General features: G+C 33.6%; 2 protein-coding genes across 2 annotated transcripts in view; both read right to left on the reverse strand.

The window, feature by feature from the left end:
- The window catches only part of TRIADDRAFT_54447 (uncharacterized protein), a gene marked incomplete at both ends in the record, with an annotated part of 11691 nt that extends 5529 nt beyond the window's left edge, over positions 1-6162 (reverse strand). The window contains 9 exons of the mRNA XM_002110933.1: positions 26-79; positions 1895-1976; positions 2095-2330; positions 2628-2780; positions 3021-3338; positions 3606-3971; positions 5011-5136; positions 5428-5461; positions 6124-6162. Of these exons, the coding sequence (XP_002110969.1) occupies positions 26-79; positions 1895-1976; positions 2095-2330; positions 2628-2780; positions 3021-3338; positions 3606-3971; positions 5011-5136; positions 5428-5461; positions 6124-6162 (1408 nt within the window). The remainder of the gene's footprint in view (positions 1-25; positions 80-1894; positions 1977-2094; positions 2331-2627; positions 2781-3020; positions 3339-3605; positions 3972-5010; positions 5137-5427; positions 5462-6123) is intronic.
- Positions 6163-8962: 2800 nt separating this feature from the next.
- TRIADDRAFT_54448 (uncharacterized protein) lies at positions 8963-19901 on the reverse strand (the record flags this gene model as incomplete). The annotated part of the gene is made up of 17 exons (XM_002110934.1): positions 8963-10983; positions 11128-11641; positions 11847-12307; positions 12501-12835; positions 13558-13859; positions 14022-14149; positions 14356-14478; positions 14909-15031; positions 15826-15906; positions 15942-16075; positions 16389-16563; positions 17195-17268; positions 17436-17559; positions 17819-17980; positions 18364-18480; positions 19567-19764; positions 19880-19901. The coding sequence occupies 17 exons, from the start codon at positions 19899-19901 to the stop codon at positions 8963-8965; spliced, it is 5094 nt and encodes a 1697-aa protein (XP_002110970.1).
- Between the last annotated feature and the right edge of the window lie 105 nt (positions 19902-20006).

The raw sequence follows: 20006 nt of genomic DNA on the forward strand, positions 1-20006 counted from the left end.
ATATCTATGCAAGTTGTTCCATTACCCGTATAGCCTGTCTTACACTGGCAAGAGTATACTCCAAGTGAATTGACACAATCTGCATGAGAATTATCGTGAAAATTTGAGTATAAGAAAGTATCCTAATAACGTATAAAGTATACATGACGGAACAATTTTAATTTAATTAATCAAATAGTGTATTTATATTCACTAATAGATCCACACTAGTTATACTTGACGTATTGCTATTATTGTAATTTTCTTGATAATTGTTTAACATTATATTTAGTAGATATATTTGTAGAAATATTGTGATTGTTGTTAACGTGATGAAGGAAAGTATAAATGTAAAATTTCAGTAGACATTAGTTAGACTATTCTGAACAGACCCACACGATAAGTTATACCAGCGTCTTCGGAATGGCAACAGGTATGAACCCCCAACTGCTATGGGGACAATCTGTTAGATAGATTTCGCCGTCTCTACAGTGCAGGTTATCTAGCCATATAGGGCCAGTGCCGGAACCGTAAAGTATACTATGATTGGACGCTCATGAATTGAAATCTAATTGTCTACACTACATCGGCGTCAGTTATACTAAATGCATCGTCACATCCTGTGCCCCATATATATTATGATAGATTTCTATCCGTCCAGAGCTAACGGATTGACCACCGACAAGGCGTATTTCATCTGTACAAACTTTTTATCAATTATTAAACAGAATTTGAGTATTCAACGAGTTATCTCACTATAAATTACAGCTATTTTTCCTGTGAAAGTTTGATTAAGACGTGCAATACACAGATATGGACACTGTTATCATATTGATTATTTAGGATGGTATAATTTCAAACCTTTAATTGGCGAAGCTAGGGTTCTATCTACTTCTCTAATTAAAACGAGCATGAAGAACTACACATATATCAAGAATTACAAATAAACTTCTCAGCTGCTGAGTATCAATCAATACGATATTTGTGATGATACAGAGTGATCTATGACGTCAGTAATACTACGATTTCTTGTACTATTCTCAATAAGAGTATCAATTGAATCACAGCGACACTATATTTCGAATGTGATCATTTCGCACCGAATAGTATACGCTCACGTCAATATTATTCAATAAGTATGTATATTATCTACAGTAATGAATGAGAGCATAGCAGACAGTTATTAACTTGCTGCTGTATTTAGAAGTCGATTCACCTGGAATAAAGAAATAATCTTATATTATATGTAAGAATAGCAGTTTACTGAAACCTTAACTATGAATGCAAACAGAAATTTCTCAAATTTGCATTACTTTCTGAGTTATTAACTATTTACTGTAATTGCTCTATCAAAGTCGTGATGTACGATGTATTCTAGAGTTTAATGCGGTAAACATCATAAATACTATAATTCTGTCAATAGTAAAATGACAACGACTTTTTAGCTACGATACTTTGAGTGTACATACAAAATCGGTTAAATAAAGAATTTATAAGCTGGCTTTAAATAAGAAACTGTCTCCGTCGCCAAACTATATTTTTATACTTCGTAGTGTTGTAATAAATTGTTGTAGTTAATGTACTTGTCAGTGCTGGAAGCTTACTTGTGTTAAGTCAGGTCAGCTTACACATAATCTATTGTACAGTAACTACATCTAATCTTACACGATGCATGCAATATGTAATCAAAATTCTATTTAAAAGCTAGAATGCCTTGTGTTAAATATCTGATAGCTACTTAATCTTTTATCAATGCATCGAATCCTATATCACAATTGTAAAACTTATTTGTATGAAATAATGTGATAAAAGGTTTAATCAGGTATTATCGTGTTCTGAAAGGAACTACAATATATATGGTGTGTTTATATAGTCTAGATACACATAGAAGCAGCTACTACTATCACTGGCTTACTACAACGTCCTGGTAACGCAGCGATATCATCAATAGCCATGTCGCCTTTCGGACTGCTACCTTGAACTCCTACAAATCTAATCTAGAGATTCGTGGCGACAAATTATTGCGTAGTAGTTTATATAATATTATAAGATATGGTGAGTATTCTTTTACTAATTCAAAAATAGTGAGTAGAGAGCTATCATATTTCGCTGTACCTTATGGATACCAGAAGGGATATTTAATTGAACCAGATACCAAACGTCTCCACTATTGCCAGAAGTATTATATATTCTTTTAGAAAGATCATCAACAATGAGAGGACCAATTGTTATTCCATTCCGGTTATACCAAAAAGAGAGGCAAAAGACGCTATCTGAATAGATTACAGGACTTTCAATGATAAATTTAGTTCCTTTAGGCATATCGGATGCTTCCGTATGAATGTAATAGCCTATAGACAGAGAAATAGTCACTATAGCATTGTCTGTAAATGGTAAATGATTCGTTAATAATTGCCGTTTAATGCTAAAATTAGGTAGGAGATGCAGATATATCTCTTTGCTCTAATTTTTTGCAAGTATGCACACTCTAAATTAAATGAGACTATTGTAATTTCAATGTTTATGCAAAGTTAAATAGAAATTCAGAAGGCTTGACTACAGAGAAGGGGTTAGAGTAATTAACTTAATGTTAATGTACGAGTCTATGTCTTTGATCGAACTGCATGTACTGTATGTGTGTGTATAACCTGATATGTTTCCGTATGTATGATCGAAGCTTGGTCCAGTAAGCCAACTTGTGGTTTGGCCTCTACGCCTTGTCCACTGGAAGGTAGTTTCATTTGGATGTTTCCAGTTACAAAATCCAGACTCGAAAGTACAATTTAAACTATCGATACCGGCTGAAAATAATATAAAATTATAGTTCAAAGTAATTATTAGCAATTTAGTTATTGATAAGTTACTCTAGAAGATCGTAAAAATTGTATCTAGATATAGTCAGTATCTGTATTAAAATAAAATAGTCGAAAGCCTTATAAAAATTTATTGTAAGTATAACGATTAGACGCAATTATTTAGTACGTTCGTAGATCGTGATAATTGGAGATATACGTATAACAACGTAACTAGATTAAACATACCGTTACGACAAGTTACGCCTATATCTCCGGAATGATTACAGTTATGAACGTTCCAACCGTTATGTGGACAATCCCTTAGATAGGTTTCGTTACCTCTGCAGCGTAGACCACTTAACCATATACGACTGGTACTAGAGCCGTAGTAGTTACTATAATTCGATGCTCCTGAATTGAAACCTAACTGTCTACACGCTACGTTGGCGTCAGTCATGTCAAATGCATAACCACATACTGTACCCCATACATTATTATGATAGATTTTAATACGTCCAGAATTAAGAGATCGATCATCGACAAAACGTATTTCACCATCGAAAACTTGTATTGGTTTGTTAACATAAAAATTCGAGTATAAGAAAATCATTCTCATTGTAAAACTACGTATACCGCTATACTTTTAATTAATTAATCAGTAGGTAAAATATTGTATTTATGTAACATGTATATATATTAGAATACGATTGATTACTGTTTAACCATAACGTAGTAGTGAATACACATGTATTGTGATTGTTATTAACGTAATATTAATCTAGGAAAGTGTAAATGTAAAATTAAAGTAGATATTAACTAGATTGAACATACCAAAACGGCAAGTTACGCTAATATCTTTATCATGGCCACAGTTATGAACTCCCCAGCCGTTGTGGCGACATTCTTTTAGATACATTTCGTTACCTTTGCAGTGTAGATTACTTAGCCATATAGGACCGGTGCTGCTAGAGCCGTGGTAGTTACCATAATTGGCTGCTCCTAAATTGAAATCTAACTGTCTGCAAACTACATTGGCGTCAGCCTTTTCGAAATAATCGCTACATACAGTGCCCCACATATTATTATGATAGATTTCTAATCGTCCAGAATCAGCATATTGACCACCGACAAGGCGTATTGTACCTTCGCCAACTTGTAATCGATTAATGAAAAGAATTTGAGTATTAAACGAGTGTACTGCCGTTATACGACAAAAGGAAGCAAAGTCAATTTTTTCGAAAATTTGAGTTTATTAATTCTAATTACTTATTAGGGCGTAATCTAACGGCAGACTAAATTTGATACTGTTCCTAGTATTCTCTGCCTATTTTTTTACTCAATTGGTATGACCCATTAAAACGGAATTTCTACCATTATATCGTACGCTAAATTCTACAAAGTTACTATACATCGCTGAGATGGCTATATTATACTAAAATTGCATACGATTTTATTAAGACGATTCTAACTACTGTATGGCAGCATGCACTTTGCCATGGACTTCTAGATCGCCTGGACGAGACACGAGTTACCGTGAATTACAGTACTTAAATAAGCGATAGCATTAGATTTTATATAGCAATGAAGGTACTGTAGCATCTTCATCACTATAAAAGTGATGGCTTTAGAATTCTACTTTCTAGCAATTTACCATCGAAATATAATAATATTGCGATATATTGTTGAGATATTGACATATATATATATATTCTAACCTATAACGTATAATAAAATGTTCCGAATATTGTAGTAATTTGATAGTATAAAAAATTTAAGACATATCTATTAAGTGATGCTGACAGACGCAAATTACTACACATCGTCAAATTTCATGCAAACTATTTAGAAGTTCTTGTAAGAGTCCATGATATAACTAGCACTTTACACCCGTAACTATCTCCCTTAGTAAAGTGTGTTTGTACTGCTGTATTTATTGATATTCACGAAAAAATTTCGTTTTGCCAGAGTAATTCAAGCCAAATACTTATAGCGCTTATGTATCACAGGCCTAAAGTTCAAGCCCAGATATGCCTAGTTTATTGTTAGATAGTCTAGCCCTAAATACTGAACTGTATCCATAAATACTCTGCTTTGCTCTGTTTAGGCAAAGAGGGGGAGGGGAGGGATTAGTATTGTAGCCAAAGATGTAGCAAGAATGCTGTCTAGAGTTCTAAGATATTCCCACTGTTTGAAATCAACCGACTAATTACTATTTTCGTGCAATATGTACACTTACCAAATTCACAGAAATCACCATTGTATCCTTGCGGGCATTGGCACAGGTAATGAGAACTGTTTCCAATACATGTTGCATAACTTGAGCAAGGGTTGGAATTGCAAGTATTATTACTTGACGACAAAACTATATAAGATAAAAACTACGTAAAACGTCGGTCCATAATAGACGGTATTTTAAAATCTAAGACAGTTCTTTATAGGGTTTTTACAAATTAACTGATTGTCTATACAGATACGTTTAAATATACTGTAATATACAATACTCGTACAGTGTATTGCATATTAGTAGTTAAACTATGCTGTATGCCTGTTTACGACATGTTAACGACTGGATTAGAAACTCATAAGTAAAATCAACTATACTTTAGTATAAATTGCTGTCATTCACGGATAAGCTGAACACTGTAATTCTTACCTAATAGGACAAATTGTGATTCAGATATGATGAGCTGAATTAAAATTAAGAGTAAGTTAGAAACAAATCATTACGATTTTATCGATCAAATTGACTCCGAAAAAGAATAAAATACGGCAATTTGATATTTAACTTTAGCAAGTTTGCAATTAATTTGTTCATGAATTACGCGACACATAAATACAAATGAAAGCGTAAAAATTCTATGATTATCTCGCTAGAAATTCTTTTAGTTAGTTGAAATTAACCGGTAGGTAACGATTCACTACTTGTAAGTTCGTCATCTTTCTGTATAACATACATTAAGATTATTCGTCTGACTTGATTCTGGTTTAAAAATAGGCTATAAATTTACTAACGATAGCTACCGTACCGTATGTAAGTAACTATTCACACTCTTTTCATGCTTAGTCGTTAACATTGTATAAGAATTTTATATTGTAGTTAATACAGTAAAAGATTCAAGCGATATTTTATAAAATTACATAGTATTTGCTGTTAAAGAATTGCCATAGCTTTCACGATATTAATTTGATAATGGCTTAATGGCTTTATCAATCTCGTACGTGTATATGTACTAGTTGCTTAGATCATAGCACGTATAGTGTCTTTCATATTGTTTGTTCGATTCTAATAATCGATATCGTTTCTAATAAGAGTACAATCGTCTGGATAAATATTCTGTGAATGACTTACCAGCACAATGCTACAGAGAAGCCAAATATTTTTCCCCATTTCAATCTATATCATTCGGTTCGCTACATAAAGTAGATTGTTTTGGCTTTATCTCACGCAATCTTCCTAATTTCGAATTTTATATCTGTGATTTTAATCAGTATTGGTGAAAGGTTGTTTATTTATTAAGTTAGATACTATTATCATTTCTACGAGACTGAAATAAAGAAATACAGTAATAAATTCTTCATCGATAGTTATATAATTAATCAGAAAATAAATTACATTCTATTTTATACTAAATACTCAGTATCTTGCTCTTTACTAAGTGGAAGAGTCTGGCTTGCTCAATTTATGGCGTCAAGATTTAAGATTATTAATTTTATTCTAAAAACAACTCAATTAGGTATCAAAGATTATACTATGTGACGGATCTAGATATATCATTAGAATGAATAAATATTCGTAATAAGAAAGAATGGGACATAAGTACACTAATGAAATTATGATAATTCGCTTCTACTAGACGTTAAGAAATCTTAAATTAGTTAAATAAGTGGAACTTTTCGGCGCGCTTACTCATGATACTTCATGTACTTGTCTACTTAGAGAGTTATAAGCGCTTCACTTATGGTTATTGTATAAGATCGGCAAGTAAACTATAAACAACTAAATTACGTGAATAGATGATTTGAAATCAGTTCGATTCGAAGTTGAATGATTGCAGCCTATATTTAATTAACCGAACCGTTAATATCGTGAACAGGGAATATCAAAATTCCAAAACTAGTAAACAACAGTCAATGAATTATAGATGAATATGTAATTATATGTGAGGAGACTTTTGGCCTAATATTACAACGTGATATAAAATTACTTTAACGAACAATCTTTAAATTAGATTTATCCTATCCGTAACCGCATATCATTTAGAGTCTAGTGGCATAGCTATAAGCTACGCTTATCACGGTAGATATACAGTAATAGTACTAACTTTATGAATTTATTATTATTTTTGATAGGATAAGGTTCATTTAGTCTCCTTTATTCGGTTTTCGATATTATTCTCATTCACTAAAACTATAGAAGTGGCAAGGTACAGAAATGTAAATTTACAGTATACGCGTATACTATACCGTACAGTATACGTATTATGTACAGTAAATGGGGATTTTTTGTAATACCGTCACAGTCAAGCAGAAAGTAGAAGGAAAATTACGCCCATCTCCACAATCAGTATTAAGTGTAGATGGTTTTTGTCGACTTTAAAATGGTCAAAGAGCTTTAGAAATGGTATTAACCAATAAACTTCTAAACTCTATCGTGAAGAAGTGGGTATGCTACCATATTGTGCATGCACAGTGTATAAAATATGCAACCGTCAGCGTTCTTCTACTTCCAAATTTGTGCGAAAATGCCTGGCTACGCGGCCGCGGTTGTACATTTAGTAAAGAACATACTAAATTCTACATAGAAACTTTGTGTTCGTTAATAAATATTAAACATTTTATTTCTAGTACTGTAGATAATAATTTACATTCTTTTCGAATTACGCTAGAATTTGATCATTTCGATATACGTACTCGTGCGTACATAATTATTCTCATCCTATTTTACGTCACATACTTATGCTTTCTAGCGGAATTAATTAAGTACTGTAGAATTTAAAAATTATTCTTCAGGATTACACTAAAATGCGACCAATTCAGTATACGTAGGTAATTATTTTGCTAATTTCTATCTTGGGTAAACATATCTTCTGGAAGAGTTACGTCACTCTTACCGCCGTCAATAAGTTTAACATTTCGTTTTCTTATTGCGTAAATGGCGTAATGATATTTGTTTAGCATAGCTCTGCTATAGTATCTCTACATTACTTTATACTTATTGCGTACTCGTTCAGCAAGAGTTTACTTAAGTTCGAATGAGATAAAATTTCTTAATGCTGACTGACATAGGAGCGTTTCTTGTCATATTGACCTAGGATAGAGAAGAGTAAAATCGTCTATTTCTTCCCAATCTATCCATTTATGATTGGGATAGGGGCGGTGCCCGTCTTGTATCTATGTAAACATACTATATGCTTTACTGTATACCCTTACAGCTCTGTTATTCTTTATTTGCATACAATTCAATACAGCAAAAATGGCGTACTGTATTATGAGTCTATTTTTGTAATATCAGAATATTTCCAACGAAAGTAGAAAGAGAAATAACACGAATCTTCATTCAAGCTAGCCGAGAGCTTACTGACTTAGTACCGTTTTTAAGTATGTTTGAATAGTGAAATTTAGTACATATGTTTAGACAGAGGTGACTTACAAAACTTGATTAAAACTGTATACTGCAGTTTGGTATCATTGAAAATAAAGTGATTTTAAAAATAATTACTTTAAATACCAGTCCCTGTAACAAACACCTATGGGATTGCAAATTTTATCAAGTAAGCTAAAATATATCAAGCTTAAAAGAAACCTTATGGTGGAATCTAATTATAAGAATATTGGTGAAGGGGAGGGGGAAAATAGTTTGAATAGCTAATATATCAGTAATACGTGAGCAACTAATACAATGTAAACCTATTTATTGATGTTTGCTTCAGTAACAAAAGGATATCAATAGTGAAATTTAATCTACTGCTTTTTCGTAGATGTGGAAATAATTTTGTATTTAAACTCGATTCTATTTATAGAATAATCAAGCCATAGGTAAGGTTTTGCTAATGAAAGTACTATAACACATTGCCTGCACATTAAAGCTGTGATATAGAACATTTTTAAAAATTTGTATAACTAGATCTAACCAGAATACCATCGTTATATTTTCGTGCAAAGGCCTAATGAGTAATTGTTATACTGTACTAGCGTTCAGAATAAGTACTATTTTTAAAATCAGGCAACTTTGGTAATGGTGTATTGGTAATTGTAGGATTTTGTATTGACGCTAAAATTGGTCGGCTTGGTTTTTCTTCAAATTTACTTTCACTATTGCTGACATCGGTTTCAGCTATTAAGCTATTCTGGCTTTCTGGAATAGTATTACGAGGCTCAATGCTTGTTTGCTCATTAACTTCTATTTGCACTCTAACAGTTGGTGAGCTTGATGTTTGATTATTTCTGTTTTGACCCTGTGCTATAGATTTAATAAATGCAATCTTAGGTGAATGATCCTTTAATTCAACTTTATCGCTTGAAGAATCCGCTATTGATTGATGTTCGGTGTGGTCTTTAACGACACCATGTGCTACTGAAGTTCGTCTTTTATAGTATGGACTTCGTAGATAGTATACAAGGCCAGCTATAGCGATTAAAAATACTGCACTTACTGTTCCCACCGAAATTCCAGCCACTACCCCAATCGAAAGCCCTGTTGCTTTTAAATTGCTACATCTAATGCCAGTATAAGCGTCAGTACAATTACATGTGCGTGTATTATTTTGGTAAATACATTTTCCTCCATTTAGACAGAAATCATCATTGCATTCAATGCTACAACCGGGATTGGAGTATGGATTGCCTTGATAGCCAATCAAACATGTACATGTATATGAACCTAAAGTGTTTCGACATACAGCGTTAATTCCACATGATTCTGCTGCCAGACATTCATTGATATCGACACAGCTAGATCCAGTGAAACCAACTTTACATTGGCAATTGTAAGTACCCGGTAAATTAATACAGTTTTGATTACTATTACAGATGTTGTCTGTTGACCATGCACATTCATTGAAGTCGGTAACTGTGACATTTTGTATCGGTTGTCCTTGGATAGTAACTGAGCCAGTAGATATGATACTAGCAATTTGGTTTGGATTAATATTAGAATTTTGCTTAAATATCGGATAATATTCAGCAATGATACTACCAGCTTTGAATCCTGTAACCTCTACTCGTTCGAAACCATCTTTGGTTACCGAAGAAGATTCAAGGGCTAAAGTTAATACTGAAGTAATCTGCTGCTTAAGTGTTTGAAATATAGCAGAATTTGAATTGTTCAAGTCTGATGTGAATGTACCACCAATTTTAAGACTTCCAAAAAAGACCTTGCCTTGTTGACGGTGAGAATCGCTTTGAAGTTGAATTTGCGGTAATGTATTGTTAGAATAGTATCCAAGTTTGCAGCTGCAATAATACTTATTCTCAAATATCATACAGGTTGCTCTATTAGTGCAGTTATTATTTCCGTCACAGGTAACGACAGCAGCGCAAGTAACACCGTTGCCATAATAACCTGGTTTACAGTGGCACGTAAATGATCCTGGAATATTAGTACAAAGAGCATTACTATGACAATTATATTGGTTACTTGAGCATTCATCGACGTCACTGCAATTAATTCGTGCATTTCCAAAATAACCAGCGTTACACTTGCATTGATATGATCCATTAGTGTTAATACACTGAGAATTATTAACGCACATATTGAGACTAGTAGCATTGCATTCATCGATATCCTGACAAGTAAATCCATCTCCTGAATAGCCACTATTACAACCACATGTATACGATCCAATGCTGTTACTACAAGCCGCATTAACTGAGCACCGGCGTAATCCAGATGTACAATTGTTTATCTCTTTAGTATTGCAATTAAACATTGTTGAACATTCATTGACATCCTGACATGTATATCCATTCCCTATAAAGCCTGGCTTGCACATACAAGAGTATGATCCATTGTTGTTCATACAACTAGCGTTAGAAGAACACATATTTGAACCTGTTAAACATTCATCGATATCGCTACAAATTTTACCATTGCCAGTATAACCAATTTTGCATTGACAAGAATATAAACCAGGTGCGTTGGTACAGTTTGCATTTTGACTACAGGGATTATTTTCTAAACATTCATTAATATCGTCACATGTCCAACCATCTGAACCAAATCGATAGCCGTTCATACAACTACATGTATAGCTACCATCGTTGTTTGTACATAGTAGATTAGATGGACTAGGATTGGAGTTACACTCGTCGATATCTTCACTCTCAGTCTGGCTTCCATATGTTAGCGCTTAACCTTTCATACATGAACATATTTCAGATCCGTTTATATAGGTGCAAATTTGTGAACAATTATGTCCAATGCCACAAGATTCACTGACATTACATGTTAGTTTGCTATTATTTAGTTCAAAACCTTGTTCACATTCACATGTAAACGATCCTTCTGTATTAATACAAACTTGGTAACATGGTCTAAATCGTTGGCATTCATTTATATCCACGCAAGTAAGTTTATCACTACTTAACTCGTAACCTTGAATATATGAACATGTATAACTTCCGACGGTGTTATTACAAATCTGGCTACAATTATTAGACATATTTTGACACTCATCTACGTCATAACAGTTTATGCTATCGCCTACATAGCCCGAATTACAAGCGCAGCTATAAGAACCAATTTGATTAGTACATGTAGCGACATTACTGCAGTTATTTGATCCAGTAATACACTCATTAACATCAGTACATCCTCTATTATCACTATTCAGAGTATAGCCAGGTAAAGACTGACAACTGTAGCTCCCCTCTTCGTTAATACAAGTTTGACTGTATGCATGTGTGCCATTTAAACATTCGTCATAATCAGAACATTTCAAGCCATCACCGACATAACCTATTGGGCAATTACTACATGTATAGCCAGACATCGGAGCGATATTGTCCGTACAAGTAGCATTACTGAAGCATGGTTGATCTGCACATGCATAAAATCTTGTGCACAATGACTACCAGTCCAAGCAGGATTGCATCTACATTTAACTTGATCAACATTATCAACAGTAACCATTTCGGCTGCGTAGTCGCATAGGTAGATATATTCCATGTAAATGTGTAAGTTTGTCTATCGAAACGAGAATTTATTGGAGGATTAATGATCTCGACTGTAACAATGTCGCCATTATTAAGATCTGTTATGTTCAATGTTGTAGTAAACATATTTCCATAAGTGACATTATATGTCGTCAATCCAGAAATTTGAGGGGGGAAATTTTCTAATTGATTACTTGTATCTTGATATGTCTGAGATGTATCTTTACTAACGACAGCAGCATCAAGATTTAATGTTAATGCAGCATCAAATAAACATTCACTATTATTACCGCATTGTGCTACGGCTTGGTTATAGAGTTCCGTATTATTAGCAAATAATGCTTGAATATTTTGACCAAAGATTGGCGTAAAGTTTAAATCTGAATAATTACTAGCCGATAGACCATTAGAATAGGTAAAAAGTGAATCACTAGCATTAATCATCCATAATTGGCCAAAAATTGTAAAATATTTGGGATTCTGTTGAATTAATATTCAAGTATGATCCATGTGGTCGTTTGAAATCATGATTGATATTATCATTCCAAGTACCTAAAAGACCAGATGTTATACCTTTAATTTCATCAGGTGCATTGAAAGCAATAGGTAGCATTTTAAATGATATTGTTCTATTGACTAAGATATCGATACCATTAAAAGTCGAATTAAGTGTAAATTGAACAATATCTGCACCAATTTCCATAGTAGCGAATTCAGAGAATACGGTAGCAGCCGCAGATAGTGAGCTATTTCGAATAGCTTTCATTGTACATCCTTGTAACTGAAAATTTTTATTTATAGTTTGCAATAGAACATATTCACCCAGTCCATTGAAGGTGTATAGTTTTCCATCAAATGTCCTTACATGGGGATCACCCCAGAACCAAGCCCTTTTTGGGGGACTGTATCTATTACATTTATTTTTTGATAGGTCTTTTTCTTGTATAAGAAAGACACAACCCAGATCTTACACAGCAATCTGTTAGTGCCTGTCTACTTGTGGATTGCAAGGTAGTATTTTTTAAGATGAACGAACTTCCGAGGGGATATCTAGTAATTAATGAACCGAAAGATTTTCCTGCTGAAAAGTAGCAGCATCGTTGATATACACACACGCCATTGGAATTCCTAGCAGAAAATCTCGATCTCGCACAAAACGTAGTAGTACTGAATCTAAATCGTCTATCACGAATAGCTTGATAAACAGAATAAGGACAAGGTCTTCGAGATAGTAAACTCAAATACATACTTGGTGATGGTTCATTGGCGATCCAAATTTGGCAACGTTAAACGTAATTAATGCGTGGAATTGAGGGATCGTCAACTCTGTATGCCCATCGTCCTTTTCTACCATAATTTCCGGTTATGCTATCGATGCGTAGTATCTTAATAGTATTCGAACTAGGCAGCTCATAAGTGTAGCTAGGTACTTTATAACTATAACCAACTCGAGGCCGAACGAACCTATCCTTTTCCACCAATTCATACCTTTGTCGGCATATATGAATGATGATATAAGTTGTCACCATTAGATGACAAGATCAACTGAAAAGTATTAGTAACGCCATATTTTGCTGTGACAGAGGATGGATATGGTACTAGTTTATGCCAGGTTATTATTGTTACTAACTTCGTATCAAATTTAGTAACAGTTTCATTAAACAAGCCGTAGCTAGTATCACTTGGATTTCTAGATAGATACTTTTGGTACCGAGCAACATCCATACTAGCATTCGCTAAAATTTCTCTTGTTAAGCTAGTAGGATTTAATGAAGTGTACTGGTTGATGTAAACCTGAGAATTTGGAAAAAATGGACCGTCTGCATCAGCGAAGAATGGAGCAATAAAAGGGGCATTTCGTGATCTGTATAATGATCGATTTGGCGACCCGTAATAGGGATTACTAAATGATACAAATCCATTAATTGAAATCTGTGATATGATGTTGTGGAGTAATAATACAAAAATTACCGTAAGAAAATAAATTTGAAAAGAAAAGTAAACCGAAAATTGCCACCTTGTAATATGTTATGCTGTAAATTTTCTGGTAAATAATTAATAAACTAATACCAGCGCTACGTAAAATTCACTTACATATAGTTTACGCTGAAATTTATTCATGAAAAATATTGGTGTTCTCGGGTAGATTACGAAAGGTCTGCCATCTACTCTACCGAATGATTGATCGTTTTGTGATGGTCCGTATGGGTAAAGTCTTAACTCTAAGATGGGATTAATGCCGCTATTAATCTGATATCAATTTGCATTTCAAAGCTTAAAAAAATCTTATAGGGTTTGAGGTGATAATATACAAAATATTTCAAAATAATTCAAATCTTAAATTTTTTTATCGTAAATAGAAATTGCAATCGTTATGGCATAGACACGCGTCAAAATCAGAATGTACTGAGATAATGGTGTACTATACCTTTGCAAGTTAATCCGTCTCCTATATACCCAGGATTGCAGTAACAGCTATAAGAACCTATGGAATTATGACACATAGCATTCTGATCGCAGCTGTGCATGGCCAGATCACATTCATTTTGATCTTGATGTTTTACAGAATAATATTATGATTAATACGGTGCCGTTATTGATTATGCAATTAGTGATCTATCCATTCACTAATTACTGGTCGTGCACAGAAATTTTTAGTAAAAGCCTGACTATTACATCACGTATTGTACGAAGTATTAATTATTTATATACGTGTTTCGTCTTAAAAGAGTGGCATTTGAACCCTGGTTTGCATTGACAGATAAACGAAACATTCCTATTATGGCAAACTGCATTTTCATGACATGTGTGATTTCCAGCCACGCACTCATTGACATCTTCAATAAAATGCATGAAAAATTACTAATATTCTGTGGAGTATAGGCTTGAGTTGTAGCATAGAATATCTAATTTTGGCTAAAGACTTATATTCAACCCCTTCGATTTCAAATGCTATGAGAATTTTTTATTTTTCGTCGTACCTTGGCATGTAAATCCATCCCCAATATATCCTTTTCTACATCGGCAAATATACGAACTGCTTGTATCAATGCATACAGCGTTCTCATCGCAACCATGAATTTCAGCTTTACACTCATCAACAGCTGAAATAAGATAAATAAGTTATACCTGTCATCAATTTAAATGTCACTACGTCGGATTACTATCTACACAGATCCTAAGCATTGATATGCCATTTTCCTGAATGTAGAATTAAACTACGTGGCACTGTATTTGCTTTGAAAAGGCTACAGATGTCAGAACTGGCATGATAAGAAGTTCATACAGTTTCCATAACTATGGTACGAGAGATACAAGGTAATCTCCTTATCAGGTGGATTACGTAATATCAAAATACTTTAAATCTGATCTACATCTATAACTCACGCTTAATCATATTATGTTAGTACTACCAGTAAAGTTCCTGTTCAAATGAACGGGTATATGCTATATTCTACGCAAAGAAAGATATTGAAAGGAAATTTACAGCCAGATTATTTCTTACTACTGTGTATATGCTTTCTCTAGTTTATGACGTGCTTTTTTGGTATTTTGCTATAATACCAAGATATTGCCTACTGTAACTATGGTATACTGTAGAGTTAGTATTGCTTATCCTTGTTGCTTCATTCCTCTGAATACATAAAAATTGTAACTTACTAGTTTTTCCCTATAATAAAATCAAGATACGGCGAAATTGGGGCAAGCATTAGTGCTATTGATAACATGCTAGGTGGAATAAAAACGGACTCTAAATTAGCGCTCGATAACAATTAGCAATAACAGAATTTCTTCATAAATGAAATCTGCATATATTTACTGGGCTTGTTAGCGGAATACCACTGTAACTTTAGTACTTGTATGATATCGATAATAGTAAGAAATTTTACTAGCATACCTGTATTACAGCCAATACTAACATCTTCATTGTGGATACAGTAAGTTTGTCTCAAATAGGAATGAGGACATTGTGCTATATCTTGTTCATAGCCAACACATTTGATATCAGCTAACCAATCATGCCATTTCCGGAGCCATAAAATGCGTTCTTTCTAATAAAGATTGCTCCACTTGGAAAACCTAATTGTTTACATATCACATCAGCAGAAGTAATGGTAAATCCTCGTTGGCAAACAGTTCCCCAGATGCTATCATATTTGATTTTTAAGACGTCCTATGGAAAGATCACCACCAACTAGTCTGGCTTCCACATTACGGGCTTTATTGAGAAAATCGTGGTAGATTAGTTAGCTATTAGGGCGCAAAGGTCTGAATATGTATATGTGATTTACGATTATAGCAAGATACGCCAACGTCTTCCAAATGTGAACAATCATGGAAACTCCACCTATTATGATCACAGTTTGCCAAAGCTGATTCATTTCCACTACATGCGACGTTATCAAGCCAGATTGGTCCAGTTCCTTTTCCATAAGAGTGCATATAATAATTCGCACGTACGAATCCAATTGTTGACAAACTACTTTGGCATCGGCATTTTGAAATTGGTCATCACAGACAGTACCCCAAACATTGTTATGATAAATTTCGACGCATCCTGTTGAGAAAGTGAAAGTATTGCCGGTGGCAGGTGTACCAGCAAGACGAATGTCGCCCTCCTTCGGTACGATATTTGCTGTAAAGACCAATTAAAAGCAAAATTAGATATCTTGCCGTGAAATATAATAATACTACCGACAATACTTAATAATTATATTCCGAGGTAGTTTGATATTGAAGCGGTAAATTAAAAAAATTCAGATTATTATTATCGTAGTATTATGGTTTACTTCAAAGCTAATTTACATTTAAAATGGTTATCGATTGGTTCGTAATGCCTATAACAAGATCATCTGCTTTAGACTTTGTTTCAACGTCCTTAGCTGGTTATCAGATTATAGAGATACATGGATGAGCAAATCTACTTCATAATTTTAAAGCGATGTAACTGTAAAACTGATTATTTATTAGCTAGTAGATTTTAGATTGGAGCACTTATAATATCGTCAGCTGAAACTATTACAAACCGGTAGTCTTCGTAACTATACTTTATTGTAAAACAATACAGTATCTTTTTATCTTATCGATGCACTGTATCGATAGCTAATTGACCCGGTTATAAGCAACAGTACTAATCTAATATTAATCAGCATCGTTAATGGATTTTAGGGTTACTGAAATATGCGATAATTCATAAAGCTCAACAAAATTTTGTATGCTTGGTTATTGTGTTAGATATAAGTAATGCGGCAAAATATTACACTTACCGCATCGATCAAATTTTACCGAAATATCGTATATCGCTTGTAGATTGAAAGAGACGAGTTCCGATAAAAAGAAGCTAGAAATTATGTGAAATATGTAATGTAGCTCAAATATTAAATATTCGAATCGTAAATGTTTACATTCTCTAAGATTTATTAGTCTTTGAAAAATGTAACAGTTCTAGTTAATACTCTCAAAAGGTTACCAAGGAGTGCAGAAAATCGGGGAATTGTGATACTATACCCTGTGAAGCCCAGGCGAGAAGTTAATGTTAACATGGTACCATCGCTGCCCGCTGTTGCCAGAAAGTGTATAAACTCTATTTGAATAGCCAAATAGGGATAGATCGCCAATTCCCTCCCCATATCTGTTGTAACAAAATGTAAGGCAGAATATGTTAAATGCATAGATAGATGGCATCGTCAATTTTATTTGTAGCATTTATGTAATTTTGTCAGCAAGCTCACAAATTTACTGTGTGGTATAGTAATAGTTACGCTATAGATATTTCAGTCACGGTGACGTTTAATCATATATACTGCAGTAAAGCATTCGACGAAATTTTCAAAACAATTATATACGTTTTACTTTATGCTGTTTAGATTTGATGATAAAGTAGTACAAACCTGCTGGAGTGCCTAAAGTATGATCATTATTTGGACCAGTATTGGAAGTTGGTGTTTTTCCTTTATTTCTAGTCCAACGGACCGTGTTGCTAGTGCCATTTGCTGGATTTTGCCACTTGCAATTGCTCATTTCGAAATTACAACTTAAAGCAGTTGTATTCACTACGGTACAAAAGGTGTAATTAGCGTAAAGTATTCTTCACATTGATTATGAGCAATAACTCTAAAAACATTTGTCGTATTCTGACATGTGTTACTTAGTGTATAAGATATTCTAAGTGTATCACATCAGCTAAGCTGGTAAATTTAAATAAAAATGAAAAGATGAAAATGCTTTTGTTATGCTAATTTTCTCTACCTGAGTTTGCAACAGCTTCGTTATGTCGTCGTTTGCATCATAAATATTAAACCTTTATGAAAATGAAATTATTTATTTTGCAAAGAAGGATATATGGCTTCTAAATTGTTGCCAAATACTGCTGAATCAAATATTTAACATTTTTCACAATAATTATCAATTAGAGTAAGAGATATTAACAGCTTACAGTCTTGGCAGTATCTGCCGGCAATAATTGGAGGGCAGCTACATTGAATTGCATTGGTTGCCTGGTTAGCTGTGCAGACGCCATTAGTAAGACAGGTAGTAGATGTGCAGTATTCTCCTATGGCAATAAAGACAGGATAAAATGTGAAGCGATTGATGTAATTATTTATTTATGATTGATTAATATTCTACAATCTCTAGCTAAAGCGTTAAATTTGTAGTGATAACAAATTTAGTACGGTAATAGACATCGATTTTTGAAGTATTAGATATGACATCTTAGTATACACTGTATAGTTACCATACATTTACTTCAGGGATTACTTTTATTTACTGATACTTTATGCTGTCATTTTAATTGTAGCATAACAACTTTTAATTGCATCTTAATTAATGCATTGGACTTTCAAAGTCTACCTTCTGCTTGAGTAACTATTGATCTAGTATAATCACTACGAGTATTTACGAGTCAATAGTAATCGCATGTACTCGTAATCGAGTATTTAAATTCATAAGTACGTATATTACAGCGTTTTCCAGTATATGTTGGAGCGCAATCATATTTGTAAGTGCTATTTTGAATGGTACAGTTGCTACCGAAGCAAGGATTTTTATAGCAAGGATCACCCTCTAAAAATAAATAGATGATCAAGAGGGATAAATTAAAGCTGCAAGATTAATATAGTTTTAATGATCCACCTTAAAGAGATTTATTAGCATTTTACTCTGTAAAATATTAGGTTGTATTGTAAAAGCATGTTTCTTTCATAAACTACCGTATTACTTAAATTCGTTACTTATTGTAGTATTTCCAGCTGATTTAGGTACGGCATCATTAAGAAGTAATCTTGTGTCACGTTAGAGATTCGCTCAATTTTAATAACTCAGACTTTGAGTTAGACGTTTGCGAGCCTAAGGGGTTATAAAACCTAAACACTACACTTATATAGGTATAGTAAAGCCCATAATTACGGTTGCTTAACATAAAAATGAGAATTTGATATTTGTATGGCCGAAAAGCATTCTATATTACTTGATAAATATCGTAAAACAATAGTATTTTATCATTTCAAAATACTGTTATCACAGATTATGGAAATATCTTCGTCATGATTGCAGCTAGTTTTTCCCGAATAGGAATGAGGACATGTAGCAACATTACTTTCATCGCCTCTGCAGGAAACATGAGAGAGCCAGACTTTACCTCTCTCCAGGCCATAGTAATTTCCATTAAGAAAGTTTACTGCGGCGTTCATAAATCCTAACTGTTTACAGATAACATCGGCGGATTCTATGGTAAAGCCTTTTTGGCAGATTGTACCCCAAGTGTTATTATAATGAACTTCAATACGCCCAAACGAATACTCATCCCCGTCAGCTATTCGAACCGAAACGCTGGTTGCTAGACGTGGTCAGAGAATTGCAAAATCAGTAAACTTAGCAATAGGGACTTGTTTCATTGTACCATCTAAAATAAATATAGCAGAATTGGAAGATTTTATCATTTAATCACACACCATCATGGCATGTTACACTCATTATGTTCTCTATCGCGACCCTAATTCCTAAACATTACCAGTCTATCATACATAACATCCTCCTTCCTCAGAAACAAAACATATTTATTTTTTATATCAATAAATT

This window comes from Trichoplax adhaerens, genomic scaffold (assembly GCF_000150275.1).
Source record: "Trichoplax adhaerens TRIADscaffold_3 genomic scaffold, whole genome shotgun sequence".
Lineage (NCBI taxonomy): Eukaryota > Metazoa > Placozoa > Uniplacotomia > Trichoplacea > Trichoplacidae > Trichoplax > Trichoplax adhaerens.